The sequence below is a fragment of the Megalobrama amblycephala genome, linkage group LG1 (genome assembly GCF_018812025.1).
Source record: "Megalobrama amblycephala isolate DHTTF-2021 linkage group LG1, ASM1881202v1, whole genome shotgun sequence".
NCBI classification, from domain to species: domain Eukaryota; kingdom Metazoa; phylum Chordata; class Actinopteri; order Cypriniformes; family Xenocyprididae; genus Megalobrama; species Megalobrama amblycephala.
Window position 1 is genome coordinate 71,166,792 of NC_063044.1, and position 16,323 is coordinate 71,183,114.

At 38.1% G+C, this 16,323-nt stretch overlaps 2 protein-coding genes across 2 annotated transcripts in view; one reads left to right on the forward strand and one right to left on the reverse strand.

Moving 5' to 3' along the window:
• LOC125277808 (zinc finger protein 729-like) overlaps positions 1–16,323 on the forward strand; it is a 118,697-nt gene that overhangs the window by 52,166 nt on the left and 50,208 nt on the right. The gene's annotated exons all lie outside the window — the stretch shown is intronic.
• LOC125247501 (zinc finger protein 239-like) lies at positions 1,679–6,737 on the reverse strand. Its single transcript, XM_048158836.1, has 2 exons — positions 6,157–6,737; positions 1,679–2,588 (listed from the first exon to the last, which is right to left on the reverse strand). The coding sequence occupies exons 1-2, from the start codon at positions 6,218–6,220 to the stop codon at positions 1,720–1,722; spliced, it is 933 nt and encodes a 310-aa protein (XP_048014793.1). The 5' UTR covers positions 6,221–6,737; the 3' UTR covers positions 1,679–1,719.

The following is a 16,323-nucleotide window of genomic DNA, read 5'->3' on the forward strand; positions in this document are numbered from 1 at the left end:
TGTCCTAGGGAGAAAAAACACACAGCCGCCTCTCGCGAGTGTCAATTTTCGCGGTTTATTACACATAAACGTTCAAATACACACACAGTTATGCCAAAATGCCCGTTTTGGCATATATTAGCGTAATTATGTGAATGTGAACGGCGTGTAACAGCATATTGTCTCCGTCTATCAGGTCTTAGCCTTTAAAACTTGCTACTGTCTACTATTGGCTGTCTGTATTATAAATGATAACCAAACAACAAAAGTTATGACTATGCAGAGTTATTTTATATTTGATTATTCAATTTCTGTGGTATTTTTACTTACTACTAGCCCTACCTGGAAACAAATATAGCATTGTTTTATTTGTATTTTCTATATTTTTACCGTGGTATCGAGTATAACACACTTTTGGTGGTTGGATACCGACTACTAGATTTTAGGTATAGTGACAACCCTATTTGTTACAAAAAAAAAAAAAAAAAAAAAAAAAGAGTATTATAAAGTAAATAAAAGTATATTAATAGTATTTGATTTATTAAAGTTAAAATGTTTTAAAAAGCTAAACTATTCCATGTTTGACTAAATTATTAAAATAGTTTCCTTTCTACCGTCTATCCAGTCAAGGTTATTTAAAAAAAAAAAAAAAAAGTAAACAGTAAGTTATTAATTGAGTAATTAAATTACTTTTTCAGACAGAGTAATTAGAAAAGTATTTTAAATACAATAGTGATGATGTAATTAGTAGTTAGTAATTAATTACTTTTTTGAAGTAACTTACCCAGCACTGATGGGTGCCACATCTTTTAGCTATGCTGCCCCCCCGCCTATGGAACCCCTTCCCCTTGATGTTCGCAATAGCGATTGCCTTCTGACTTTTAAAACAGGCTTTTTTATAATGATATGATATAATGATTATAATATAATTATATGATTTATTCAGTCTTTACTGCATTTTATCTGTATATGCGGAGTCTTCGCTGAGTGTTTTGTCTTGTGCTTGCTTGTGAAGTGACCTTGGGTGTTATGAAAGGCGCCATTAAATAAAATGCATTATTACTATTATTATTATCATCATAATTTCTGCCATGTACCTTAGATGGAGAGTTATGGAGATAGCATTACTGAAATCTATTTCATTGTGTTCAAGATGATCTGTATAAGGTGGGCAATATTGAGGGTAATGATGATTACTTTCTAATGTTTTAGAAAATATTTTGCTGGATAGGATAAATGTTTATTAACTCTGCAGATAACCAGTTTTAAAGCCAAACATGGCACTGATCTGTGCATTTATGCTCTAAAAGAAATAGAAAATAAGCATAGAGATAAAAAAAAAAAAACAACAGTCAGTTCTTGTGTGTTGTATTGATCATCCAAAGCTTTTTATTGAGTTAACCATAAAGTTATTTCTTAAAACGAGACAAGGGGTGTCTGAATAATTTGTGAGAATTTTGTCCTATTGATATGCCCACCAGCCACTGCAAGTAAAATTGGGTTGTTGTTCAGCACATAAAGATGAACTGCTTATCATGATCTCAGACTGCGGTGATGTGATTTCTCCACTGCATGGATCTTCATGTGTATCTTCAGGCGACTTTTAATAGAGAAACTCTTTCCACATTGATCACACGATCTCTGCTGTGGATCCTCTCATGTGTTTTCAGATTTGATGACTGACTGAATCTCATGTCACAGTGTGAACACTTGTAAGGTTTTTCTCCAGTGTGGATCCTCTCATGTCTTTTCAGATTTGCTGACCGACTGAATCTCTTGTCCACAGTGTGAACACTTGTAAGGTTTTTCTCCAGTGTGAATCCTCTCATGCAGTTTTAAATCACTCCCTGTAATAAAAGTCTTCTCACACTCAAAGCACATGTACTCTCTCACACCAGTGTGTGTTTTCTGATGTTCCTTTAAACTACACAGCAGTGAAAAACTCTTTCCACACACAGAACATGAATGTGGCTTCTCCTTCGTATGAACTCTCAGATGTCTCTTCAGGTTTGATGCACTGAGAAATGTTTTGCCGCATTCATGACATGTGAACGGCTTCTCTCCAGTGTGGATCCTCATGTGAACATTAAGGGTTGATGACTGACTGAAACTCTTCCCACATTGATTGCATACATGCGGCTTCTCTCCAGTGTGAACTCTCGTGTGAATCTTAAGATATTGTTTGTCTAAGAAACTCTTCCCACACTGATCACATGTGAATGGCTTTTCTTCGGAGTGGATCCCTGAGTGCAATTTAAGGTGTGATGATTGATTGAAACTCTTCCCACATTGATCACATGTGAACGGCTTCTCTCCTGTATGAACTCTCATGTGAAGCTTAAGATATTTTTTGTTTGAGAAGCTCTTTCCACACTGATCACATGAGAACGGCTTCTCTCCAGTATGAACTCTCATGTGAAGCTCTAGACAAGATTTCTTTGTGAAACTCTTTCCACACTGAGTGCAGGTTGTAGATTTCTTGGCTCTTCTTTTCTTTATAAATGTCTTTTTAGTCTTTGAGTGACTCAAAGGTTTTTTTCCAGGTTTGTCATGATGTTTCTCCTCCACTTCACTCAGTTCTTCACTCTCCTCCTTCACTTCCATCAGCTCTGAAATTAAAGAGAAAAAGTTTAATTTCATTTTCAGTAATTCAAAATAATTCAAAGAGAAATATGGAGTGAATGGATATAAAAGAGCCCAGATATAATAAACAACTGCTATAAAATATTATGTAGCGCCTCCTTCAGGTCACCAGGATACCGCGGCTGCATGGACACCCAGGTGAGTTACACAAGAGGAAATGTGGACCAGTACCTCTAGGTTCATAAGGAGCAGTGGTGAGAGATTGAAAGAACAGACAGCCAACAAAGGTAAGTTTAAATTATATTGAAACATTTATATCAAGGTAAATGATAAATGAAATAAATTAACAAATTGTTTCTCTTTCAGGTAAAAGCAGAAACAATGAAAAAGATTGATGATCAACAAAATAATGGAATTACTGATTGACAATAAATGTAAGAAATATAAATAAACTGGGCTCTGGGTTTGTTTTCTTATTAGCCGTAGATCACTGACAAGCTACGCAATATCGCGTTCATTATCGCAGATGAATCGCCTTCAGTGATCTGGCTTGTCACTACGGCTCTGTCTATTAAATGCCGCTCCATTTGAAAGCAGGTGATGGCGATTTAGTGGTAATCAGGGAACCAGCTTTACTGACGAAATGCGTGTGACAATCGCATGCGATATAATCGCCCAGCCCTATTTAATATTAGTTTAGTATATTTAGTATTAGTTTAGTATATAGGGATGCACCGGTTGACCGGCCATTTTTTTGGAACTTTTTTTTTTTTTGTCCGATTTTTCCGGAAGTGCGCCCACGTGCACAGACTACATTTGTAATCATTCGTGAGCATGTCTTTTGTGTGGAAGTATTTCGAAATTTGTGCGCAGAACGTAAAGATTGCAATCTGCAATGTTTGCAAAGGACAAGTTAATCGTGGAGGAACAACAACGAAGGCATTCGGCACAACAAACTTGATCAGACATTTAAAAGTTCATCACCCGAAAGAACACGATGAGTATAAAAAGTCTGTTGATAATGCAAAACAGGCATGACCTTCATCCCTCACTCAACCATCGGTGAAATCCGTCATTCTACAAAACCAGAGTTACAGCCGAGATAGTTCAAAAGCACAAGCCATTACAAAGAAAGTAATGGAATTTATTGTACTGGATGTTTTCTGTTTTAGAAGACCAAGGTTTCCACCGTCTAATGGCACACATGGATCCGCGATACACACTACCCAGCAGACGATACTTTTCGGATGTGGCTCTACCCGAAATCTACAATGCTTTGTCAGCTCATGTTCACAGTCTACTTAATGCTGAGGTCAGATACATTAGTTTTACCACCGATATATGGAGCGCTGATGTGAGCCCAATATCTATGCTGAGTCTGACGGCCCAATATATTGATGCTGATTTCGAACTACAGAAAGTTCTCTTACATGCACAAGAATTCTCTGGTTCACATACAGCATCTGCGCTTGTCATGGCTTTTGACAAAAGGATGCTCACCTACCTAACCTGCGCCTTGTATGGCCCACACTCTTCAACTGGCCGTAAATGAAGGGTTGCTCTCACAGCGCAGTGTAACTGACATCGTAGCGACTGGAAGAAAAATAGTTGGCCATTTCAAACATTCGCCGCTCGCATACTTCCGACTTCAGAATGTGCAGGCACAGCTGGGCCAGCCAAAGAAAAGGCTACAACAATATGTCCCAACTTGATGGGACAGCACGTATTATATGCTGTCAAGTCTTATGGAGCAGAAGCATGCTTTGGGGGCATATGCTGCAGACTACGAATTACCTGCAACCCTCAGCTCGTACCAATGGGGTCTAATTGAGAACATATTGACTCTTCTTGTACCATTTGAGGAGCTTACAAAAGAGATCAGCTCTTCCACTGCGACTGCAGCAGATGCCATCCCCTCAATCGTTGCACTGAAACGTCTCCTAAAACAAAGCGCTGAAAAGTGTTGAAACCTTAAATGAAAGCGCTGAAACGGATCATGGCGTTAAAACCCTCAAATCCAGTCTTTTAGAAGCGGTTGAGAAAAGATTCAGCAATGTTCTCTACATAATAACAGGCTAAATCTGTCATTTTTGTTTGCTTAATAAAAATATATTTCTCCAACACAGTCAAACATACAGTACGAGAAATGCTTCAAAAGGTGTTACAAACAGAAACAGGAAAACTGAGAGGAGAGACGAGATATGCTGAAGGGAATGAAGTGTGCACAGAGGCGCCAGCAGAAAAAAATACCAGGCACAGCAAGCTCACTGTTGGCGATGCACGATGAGATATTGGGAGAAAATTCTGAAGCAATTAAGGATACGGGCAGCCGTACAGCACTGGAAATGCAGAGCTACCTGTCTGAGGCACAGATACCAAGAAGCGAACAGCCGTTGGTGTACTGGCGCACAAATAAGAGCCGCTTTCCCGTGCTCGCTGAAGTTGCGCGAGCTTACCTGCACAACCCTGCACAAGCGTAGACAGTGAACGTTTGTTCAGCTCAGCTTCTCACGTGTTGGATGAGAAACGAAACAGACTAACTTGTGAAAGCTGAAATGCTTCTTTTTGTAAAGAAGAACTCGCATGCACTTTTGAAAAGCCAGAAGTAAACGTCAGTTCTGTAGGCTATAGGATGAATGTTTTTTTATTTTACCTTAAAATTACATTTACTTAATTTGATTTAAAATCTTTGTTTGGAGTGTTGAATGTGTTTTGATTGTGTTGTTTGGATTGTAAAACTATGCAGTTGTTGCCTTTAAAATGACATAGTTACAGTTAATGTTTTCATTTAAGGTTTCAACCCAATTTAAAAACAAAAGCTAAATGCTTTTGTCAGTAGGCCTACCTATGCATGTATTGAATGTAGGCTACTTACTGCGCAGTTACTGCTGTTAATTTCAGATGGTTACAGTTATTGTTTTTAATAGCCAAAACCCAGTTTAGCCTGTTAAATACCAAATAAACATCTTGTTTATGTATACTTTCATTCTTTCTTGTTTGTTGCTTGATAAGAATAATAATAATAAATAAAAAAAAAAAAAAAAAAAAAAAAAAACGGAAATCGGTATCGGAATCGGCCAGTTTGCTTGTAAAAAAAAAAATAAAGAAATAAAGAAATCGGTATCGGCCATGAAAAATCGTGATCGTGTATCCCTATTAGTATATTTAGTATTAGTTTAGTATATTTAGTATTGCTAATTTAAATTTTCTTTTTTCCTATTTATCTTTTAATGTTCTAATTATTTATTTGAACGGTTTTAGATTTTAGGTTCCTTAACTGAACCCTACACTGGTCTATTTCAATTGTTTAAATACTCTATAGATTTGAATGTGATATTCAAATACACAATTCAGGGGGAAAAAAATAAATAAAAAATAAATAAAACTTATTAAAACAGATATTTCACCCAATAAACCTTATCTTCAAATTATTGTTATTGTTACTTCAAAATTAATTAAGTATTGAATAATGAAACCAATAATAAAAAAACAATACAACTTCTTAATGTGTAAACAGTTCAAACACCAATAAATTCAATAATGTACTTTCATATACCAGTCTCTGAATTCAAAAGGAAAAACAATCGTCCATACCCGATTGAGACGTTAGATGCAATAATCCAGGCCTTCTTCTGTCGGATTGAACAGAATTGCACATACAAGAAGAAAAGAGAGTTCGATGTCTGTTCACTCAGTTTTTTTTCCTCCGTCCGGGGAAAACTAGAGTCTAAAATCGCTCGACGATTTCGTCGTAATCAAGATTCGCAGGGAGGCTCGCCATGTTTCATGCGGTGATGAGCTCAATCTGCGTCATCGCCGTGTTCACGTTCAAAAACACTCAAAAATAGCTCAAAATCACTCATGAAACAAAATAAAGTTAAGTTTGAAGGAAAATCAATGTCTTTCTAGACGTTTTGTCTGGTTTCAGTTCACAATTAGTTATATTTTCAGTCAGAATGATCTCTGCCGATCTTTCTGTTTTAGTCTCCTCTCTTTTCTCTCTCTCTCTCTCTCTCTTCGCGCGCTGGTGACGTCATCCGCTTGCTTCACGTTGTCTCTCTCCTGATAGGTCGGCAATGAACTCCACCTCACATTCTCTTAAAGGCAACATAACATTCAACTATGTATATTTCTTACATCTTCAACATAACAAAATAACAAGAAAAATAACAAGAAAAAGAAAACACTCTTTTTGATCATTAATGAAAAGTTTTAACTTTGCATTTATGCATTTAGTTATTAAAGGTGCCCTAGATTCAAAAATTGAATTTACCTCGGCATAGTTAAATAACAAGAGTTCAGTACATGGAAAAGACATACAGTTAGTCTCAAACTCCATTGTTTCCTCCTTCTTATATAAATCTCATTTGTTTAAAAGACCTCCGAAGAACAGGCGAATCTCAACATAACACCGACTGTTACGTAACAGTCGGGGTGTACGCCCCCAATATTTGCATATGCCAGCCCATGTTCCCAACATTATGAAAGGCATTAGACAACAAGGGCAGAACGTCTGGATGTGCACAGCTGAATCATCAGACTAGGTAAGCAAGCAAGAACAACAGCGAAAAATGGCAGATGGAGCAATAATAACTGACATGATCCATGATAACATGATATTTTTACTGATATTTGTAAATTGTCTTTCTAAATGTTTCGTTAGCATGTTGCTAATGTACTGTTAAATGTGGTTAAAGTTACCATCGTTTCTTACTGTATTCACGGAGACAAGAGCCGTCGCTATTTTCATTTTTAAACACTTGCAGTCTGTATAATTCATAAACACAACTTCATTCTTTATAAATCTCTCCAACAGTGTAGCATTAGCCGTTAGCCACGGAGCATAGCCTCAAACTCATAGAGAATCAATGTAAACATCAAAATAAACACTGTACTTACGCGATTAGACATGCTGCATGAAGAACACTTTGTAAAGATCCATTTTGAGGGTTATATTAGCTGTTTGAACTTTTTTATGTTGTTTAAGGCAAGCGCAAGCTCCGGGGGCGGGGGAGCACAAGATTTAAAGGGCCACACACCCTGAATCGTCTCATTTCTAATTATGCCCCAAAATAGGCAGTTAAAAAAATGAATTAAAAAAATCTATGGGGTATTTTGAGCTGAAACTTCACAGACACATTCAGGGGACACCTTAGACTTATATTACATCTTTTAAAAAAAGTTTTAGGGCACCTTTAATTTACTTTTCTCTCTTTTTTTTTTAGTAACCCCTCTGGCTTATTTTTTCTTAATCTTATTTCTATTTGTAATCACTCTGGGTTACAATTACAATAATTTGTATGCCTTTTTATAAATTAATTATGCTCCCTGAATCTTTCCATGAATGAGGTTCACTGATCTTTTATTGTTTTTTAAAACATTACAGACAAATCCCATGTTTCTGTAGTGAGAACTATTACATAAATTTGATCAGTGACACAATTATCTAATGTGATATTAACATTAACTTTCAGATTTTATTGTACTAAAATATTTTTAATTATTATGGGCCGGTCAAAATAGACTTTTCCTTCCATTCATACGCATGTCAATGTGGGACACCAGAAACACAAGATCAAGTGAATTTCGCTGCGAAAACAAACACACATTTATGCAGTCAAGTGGAGGAGATTGTATATTTTTACATTATTGGAATGACTATTATTTGAAAAAAAAGAAGAAAAAAAAGACGCCACTGAGTCTGACATGATATGTCTGACATCATTTCCGTTTCACGAGTTCACACTTACAAACAAGTCAAATAAGTAAATGGTATGTGTATTTGGCATGCTGTCCGAGGAGAGGGCTCCGAGCTCGGCCCAAACCCACACTACTCCCCCAGTATTTCTGGTAAGGAGTGTGAGGAGACGGGGTGGTGAAGGGATAAATAACAAGGGATGCTGAGAAACTGTCGAGGAACATGTAAGACATGTATTTATAATGTCCTCCACTTATGCTGATTGGGTAAAAACGTTGATACTGATTGCTGTCTGCTGAAGGGTTCTGACTTGACAACGCTCAACGCTGCTGCCTGCCTGCTGTCTGACCTACGCTCGGAGCTTCGTGGAGTTTATCCTAAATCCTTCTCTTTATTCCTATTCACATAATATAACTTTCTTATTTTTCACTAGATTACTTAACCTATTGCATAGTATTACTAAACGGAACGATTTATTACTAGCAATCCACCAGCGTAATCACCTAGTGTTAGCCATAGCCTGCTAGCTACCGTCTACTTTCTTTTTTCCTCTAAACCAACCTTCCTTGTCGATTTAATGGCGGATTTATCCGATGTATGTTATTCTGATCTGTCCTCGCCAGATCGGGAAGCTGTGGAGACGTTGCTGCCCGGCATTCATCGATCCACCGCGAGGTACAGCGTCCCGCACATCACCCTTGCCCCAGGCACCGGCAAGCGACCGAGACATCCAGCCAGCGAGTCCCGTGTGCGTTGCAGTTTTTCGGACGGCGTTCATCAAACACACGGTCAGTCATGTCCGACGATTATCATGTGTATTAAATGCAACATGTACAGCTTAGCTCTTTCTGTCAGTAGTGAGACTTACACATGTGATAAATGCAGGGATATTGTCAGGCTGACAGAGAGAATCTCAGAATTAGAGACATGCATCCAAACTTTAATTGAGGATAGTGAGAATGAAAGGGCCTTAGATACTGCTTTGGATGCGACTAGCCTAGTAAACACTGCACATTCGGTTCCGGTTGTAGAAGCCACGCAGCAGGCTAACTGGGTGACTGTGAGGCGGCATAATGGCAAGAACAAACACCACTCTTCCGTTCCGATTAGAACATCAAACAAGTTCTCCCCACTCAGTGACGCACCCACTGAGAATCCTGTTGAAAGTGCCCTAGTTATTGGCGATTCTATTACACGGAACGTGAAAATAGAGACACCAGCCACCATAGTCACATGTTTGCCGGGGGCCAGAGCACCTGACATCAAAGCAAATTTAAAAGTGCTGGCTAATGCTAAACGTAAATATTCTAAAATCATTATCCACGTCGGCACAAATGATGTTCGACTTCGCCAGTCGGAGATCACTAAAATTAACATTAAAGAGGTGTGTGAACTCGCAAATTCAATGTCAGCAGAAGTAATTTGTTCTGGCCCTCTTCCTGTCGTCGGAGTGATGAGATAGTTAGCAGGTTATCATCACTCAATGGCTGGCTGTCTAAGTGGTGTCCGCAGAATAATATAGGTTTCATAGACAATTGGAAAAGCTTTTGGGGCAGACCTGATCTGTTGAAAAGAGATGGTATTCATCCCTCCCGGGATGGTGCTGCTCTTCTATCTAGAAATTTGGCAAATAGTCTTAGAGCTGAAACATGACAAACCAGGGCCCAGATCAGGACGCAGACAAACTGGCTAAACCGACCGTCTGCTAGCCGCCTCACGTCACAGAACTCAAATAATTCACAGCACATAGAAACTCTTTCACCTAGATATTATCACATAGAGACTGTGTCTGTACCTCGAACTAGTAAATACAAAAAACTTCCGAAACCTTTTAAGGGTAAAAATTTAATTGATGTTCAAAAAATGAAAATCACAGATAAATCAGATAAACAAATGATAAAGCTTGGGTTACTGAATATTAGATCTATTTCTTCAAAAGCACTTATTGTAAATGAAATTATCACAGACAATAAACTAGACTTGCTGTGTTTGACAGAAACCTGGCTAAAACCAGACGATTACATTACTTTAAATGAATCTAGTCCTCAAGGTTATGATTATCGACACAATCCTCGACAGAAAGGCAAAGGGGGAGGTGTTGCTGTAATTTATAGTAATATATTCAGAATCATTCAAAAGAATTTCAAATATAATTCCTTTGAAGTGATGGTGCTTTATGTAACATTATGTAAGTTGACATTTGTGTTGGCTACTGTATACAGGCCACCAGGACACCATACAGACTTTATCAAAGAATTTGCTGATTTTCTATCAGAGTTAGTACTGGCTGCGGATAAAGTCCTTGTTGTTGGTGATTTTAATATCCATGTAGATAATAATAAAGACGCATTTGGATTGGCATTTGCAGACATTTTAAACTCTATTGGAGTTAGACAACACGTGTCAGGACCCACTCATTGTCATAATCATACCTTAGATCTAATACTGTCGCATGGAATTGATATTGATGCTGTTGAAATTCTACAGCAGAGCGATGATATATCAGATCATTATTTAGTCTCGTGTATAATACAATTAGCCAAGGCTACAAAACCACCACCCAGCCATAAATATGGTAGAACCATCACGTCTACCACTAAAGATTGCTTTATAAATAATCTCCCCGAGCAGTTTCATCGCCTTAGTATACCTGACAACTTAGAAGAACTCGATGCTGCCAGAAACTGCCAGAAACAGAAACTATTGGCTCTCTCTTTTCCAGCACATTAGATGCAGTCGCTCCTTTACGTCTAAAGAAGATTAAGGAAACAAATCCAACGCCGTGGTATGATGAGCACACTCGAGCTCTAAAACGAGCTGTTAGAAAAGCTGAACGTAGTTGGAAGAAAACAAAACTAGAAGTTTTTCGCCTTTCGTGGAAAGAAAAAATGATTGAGTACAGAACGGCTATAAGAAATGCTAGATCTACTTATTTTTCAAATCTCTTAATAGAAAACAAACATAATCCTAGGCATTTATTTGACACAGTGGCTAAATTAACTAGAAACAGAGATTCAACTGCTGACGTTTCCATAGAGCACAGCAGTAATGACTTTATGAACTTCTTTACTTGCAAGATTGATAATATTAGAGAGAAAATTAAAAACATGCAACCGTCTACAGTTTCGCTTCAGACAGTGCACTGTAGTGTCCCTGAGGTAAAACTAGAATCATTCGCCGCTATAGGAGAGGAAGAATTATCTAAACTTATCAAATAATCAAAATCAACGACATGTATGTTAGACCCAATGCCGACTAAACTACTGAAAGAAATGCTTCCAGAGGTCGTAGGTCCACTTCTTGATATAATTAATTCATCTTTAACATTAGGATACGTGCCAAAAACCTTTAAGCAGGCTATTATTAAACCTCTTATTAAAAAACCTCAACTAGATTCGAGAGATTTAGTAAATTACAGGCCAATCTCGAATCTACCTTTTCTGTCAAAGATACTAGAAAAGGCAGTTTCAACACAACTTTGCTCCTTTTTAGAAAGAAATGGAATCTGTGAGGATTTCCAGTCAGGATTTAGACCATACCATAGTACTGAGACTGCTCTCGTTAGAGTTACAAACGATCTACTCCTATCATCCGATCGTGGCTGTATTTCTCTATTAGTGTTATTAGATCTCAGTGCTGCTTTTGACACTATCGATCACAACATTCTTTTAAAAAGACTTGAAAACTATATTGGCATTAGTGGAATTGCTTTGGCATGGTTCAAATCGTACTTATCTGACCGTTATCAGTCTGTAGTAGTTAATGAAGAGATGTCGTATCGATCACAAGTTCAATATGGAGTACCACAAGGCTCAGTACTAGGACCGCTGCTTTTCACTCTGTACATGCTGCCCTTAGGACAGATAATTAGGAAGCATGGTGTTAGTTTTCACTGCTACGCTGACGATACTCAGCTCTATATTTCCTCGCGCCCTGACGAAACCTACAAATTCACAAAACTAACAGAATGCATAGCTGACATTAAAAACTGGATGACAAGAAATTTCTTATTATTAAATTCAGAAAAAACTGATATCCTAATCTTTGGACCAAAAACTTCCTCACGAAAAAACCTTGAATACTCTCTAACACTTGACGGGTGCTCCATTAAACCTTCGTCCTCAGTTAGGAACCTGGGTGTGCTCTTTGATACCAATCTTTCATCTGAAAGTCATGTTTCTAGTATCTGTAAAACCGCCTTCTTCCATCTAAAAAATATATCTAAATTACGACATATGCTCTCAATGACAAATGCGGAACAGTTGGTTCATGCATTCATGACCTCAAGACTAGATTATTGTAACGCTCTACTGGGTGGTTGTTCTGCTCGGCTTTTAAACAGACTACAGTTGGTCCAAAATGCGGCAGCTAGAGTTCTTACTAGAACCAGAAATTATGACCATATTAGCCCAGTTCTGTCAACATTACATTGGCTCCCTATTAAACATCGTATAGATTTTAAAATCTTGCTACTTACTTATAAAGCTCTAAATGGTTTAGCTCCCCAGTACCTAAGTGAGCTCTTAATGCATTATAGTCCTTCACGTTTATTGCGATCTCAGAATTCAGGCCAGTTGATAATACCCAGAATATCAAAATCAACTGAAGGCGGCAGATCCTTTTCCTATTTAGCACCTAAACTCTGGAACAATCTTCCTAGCATTGTTCGGGAAGCAGACACACTCTGTCAGTTTAAATCTAGACTAAAAACACATCTCTTTGCTCTTGCATACACATAACACATTATCAATACATTAACATTTTTCAAATCCGTTAAAGGATTGTTACGCTGCAATAATTAGGTCGGCCGGAACCGAGAACATTTCCTATAACACTAGATATACCTGTACATCAGAATAAGAATGGCATCTACGCTAATATCTGTCTCTCTGCTTATCCTGAGGTTTGCCGGGTGCTGGATCCAGGCCGTATCCAGATCAGATGGAGAACCTGTGTCTGGACCTGACTACAACGTAGCCCAGGAGACAATGGGCCTACAGATCCAGTTCTGGCTGCATCTATAATTCAGATTTTTAATCCCCGTATCCGCTTACATATATTTATATATAATCTATTTTTAATCTCTATAATAAAAATGTATAATTCAGATTTTGATCTCCATATCCATTTACATATATTATATATATCTTCCAAGGGGTTTTTTCCCTCCTAGGACTTTTTTCCCAGTGTTAGCACGCTGGGTTTTTCTCCTAGGGTTTTTTTTCCACCCCTGGGAGTCAGCCGACATTGGCTTAATGTAGCACCATCTTGTATATGTTACATATTACCATGCTTGTTTGTACAGCTTATTTTTAACCACTTCCCTTTTTTTCTGTGCTTCTAATATGTAAAGCTGCTTTGAAACAATTACCAATTGTAAAAGCGCTATATAAATAAATTTGACTTGACTTGACTTGAAGGAAATGACGTGATGATTGGAAGGATCATTTGAAAGTGCTCCTCGTGAACTTTATTAAATTAAAACGTCATGTCTATAGAAATTTCACACGCCGAAAGTCTAGAGTAACTGCGGATTTAACTAGTTTTACATTAACAATTTGTATCAGCATTATCAGTGTCCTATATGTTTCTCTCAACCCTGTTATTGCCAACATGATTTTCCTTCTTTTAAAAACAGAGGATTTCTTAAAATTGTAACACCCAGGAAGTGACATCATCTGAGCTCTTTCTACAGCATGATGGGAGGACAAGAAAATAATCTCAATCCATTGTCTCAGTTTTTACACAAACTGTACAGTGCTGATCACATTCATCAACCATGTTACCACAGTTATTATAAGAAGAATAATCTCTATATCTAACTTCTATAAGAGAAATACAACAGTAAATCTAAATGTAAATGTACAGAAGTGCTTGAATTTTTCTATCATGAATGTTGTTCAGCATCATGAATGAATGAAGAATAAACACCAACCTCTTTGTTCTTCAGTATCTTCAGTGTGTTTCATTCTGCAGGGTTCTGGGTCACTCATGTTCTCACTGTCCTCTTTAATAAACTCAGTCTTTGCAGATTTCAGCTCTTCCTGATGCTCTGATGCTCGTCTGATGGGAATATTCCAGCATTTATTGGAGAACTGCTGTGGGAGAAGCTTCACTGATGATGTAACTGATGTGGGAGGAGCTTCACTGATGATGTGACTGATGTGGGAGAAGCTGACCTGCCAAAATGGAAAATATATCATTAACTGACTTTGTTTTTAAATATAATATATAAATATAAATAATGGTCAGAAAAAGAGTTAAAAGCATAAAGACAGAAATAAATGCAGATATTTGTAGTCATCAAATCCCCTCAGTCTGTTGACAGCAATGAAATGAGCTTTAAGTGTCAATTTACAGCAGATCTGAAGACATCAGCATAATAAATGAGGTGAAAACAGGAACTATTGTCATGAAATAAAGAGTGTTTTCAGCAGTTTCTCTGTTAATATTGATGATCCTCAGACTATCAACACTCATTCAACAAGACATTCAGATCATCTCACTTTATTCTGAGTGTTTGCTGTTAGAAGCTGATTATTTGAGTCAGGATATATGAGAAAAGACTATAAAACTGCTCTATTGAAAGACAATACTGTGCCACAGATGCAGAATTTTTGACTGTGTTCCAAATTGTGTTACCTGAGGCATACCGTAATCAGATTTTGAAATTGGCCCATGAACATGTGTGTTCAGGACACTTGGGTGTCACAAAGACATATCATCGAATTGCCAGACATTTTTTTTAGGCCGGGCATGAAAACCGCTGTGTCTAGGTTTGTACGATCATGTCACATTTGTCAGTTAGGTGGAAAGCCCAATCAAACAATTCCACTCGCTCCACTACAGCCCATTCCAGTCTTTGGAGAACCGTTTGAAAGGCTCATTATTGACTGTGTAGGCCCATTGCCTAAAGCTAAAACTGGACACCAATACCTTTTAACGGTTATGTGTGCTAGTACTCGTTACCCTGAAGCTGTTCCTCTGCGGACTATCCAAGCTAAAACTGTAGCCCGTGAGCTCATTAAGTTCTGTTCAGTTTTTGGCTTGCCGAGAGTCATTCAAAGTGACCAGGGGTCCAATTTCACCTCTAAATTGTTTAAGGAGGTAACGAAAGAGTTGGGTGTAGAGCACCAGCTGTCCACAGCGTATCATCCAGAGTCACAGGGAGCTCTGGAGTGGTTCCACCAAACCCTGAAGTCTCTTTTGCGTACATACTGCACTGAGAATGGTAAAGACTGGGTGGAGGGTTTGCTGTTTTTGATGTTTGCTGTGAGAGGAACCGTTCAAGAATCCTGTGTTGTCTGCTCCGAATTTTGATTTGCCTTTTAAGCTACAGGTGGATGCTAGTGGGGTTGGCGCTGGAGCAGTGTTGCTGCAAGAGGACAAGGCGGGAATTGAACACCCAGTATGCTACTTTTCAAAGAAATTCACCAGGTGCCAAAGAAACTGCAGTACCATTGAAAAGGAAGCTCTCGCCTTGTTGCTGGCACTGCAAAATTTTGAGGTCTACTTGTGTAACGGTAATATGGGCCCTATTATTGTATACACTGACCACAACCCTCTTGTCTTCCTGTCCCGTATGGCAAACTCAAACCAGAGATTAATGAGATGGTCTCTTATTCTGCAAGAGTTTGTTCTTGATATAAGGTATAAAAAAGGAGTGGACAATGTAGTAGCAGATGCTTTGTCAAGAGCTCATATTGATGACTAAACCGCTCATGAAAATGTGTGGTAAGTTCTGTTTTGTCTTGTTTTTTTTACATTTACAAACCAAGAGAAATCATAGCTTGTAACTACGGGTGGGGGTGTTACGTCTAGAGACAAAGTCTTTATTGATTTGTTTTCTTTAATGTGTGTTGTGTTTTTGTCTTTGTTTCTTTCCTTGTTTGTTTCTTGGCTCCTCCTACTCAATCTGCCTGGCAGGTAGCTGATTGCATCCAGCTGTATCTGCTTACCAATTAAGAGTGAGCCAGCATAAAAAGCAGAGCTCCAGCTACCAGATGTTGAGAAAACGTTCCCCCAAGAGCTTTGTCTTTGTTCTGCCTAGCTGGTTGCTGCAG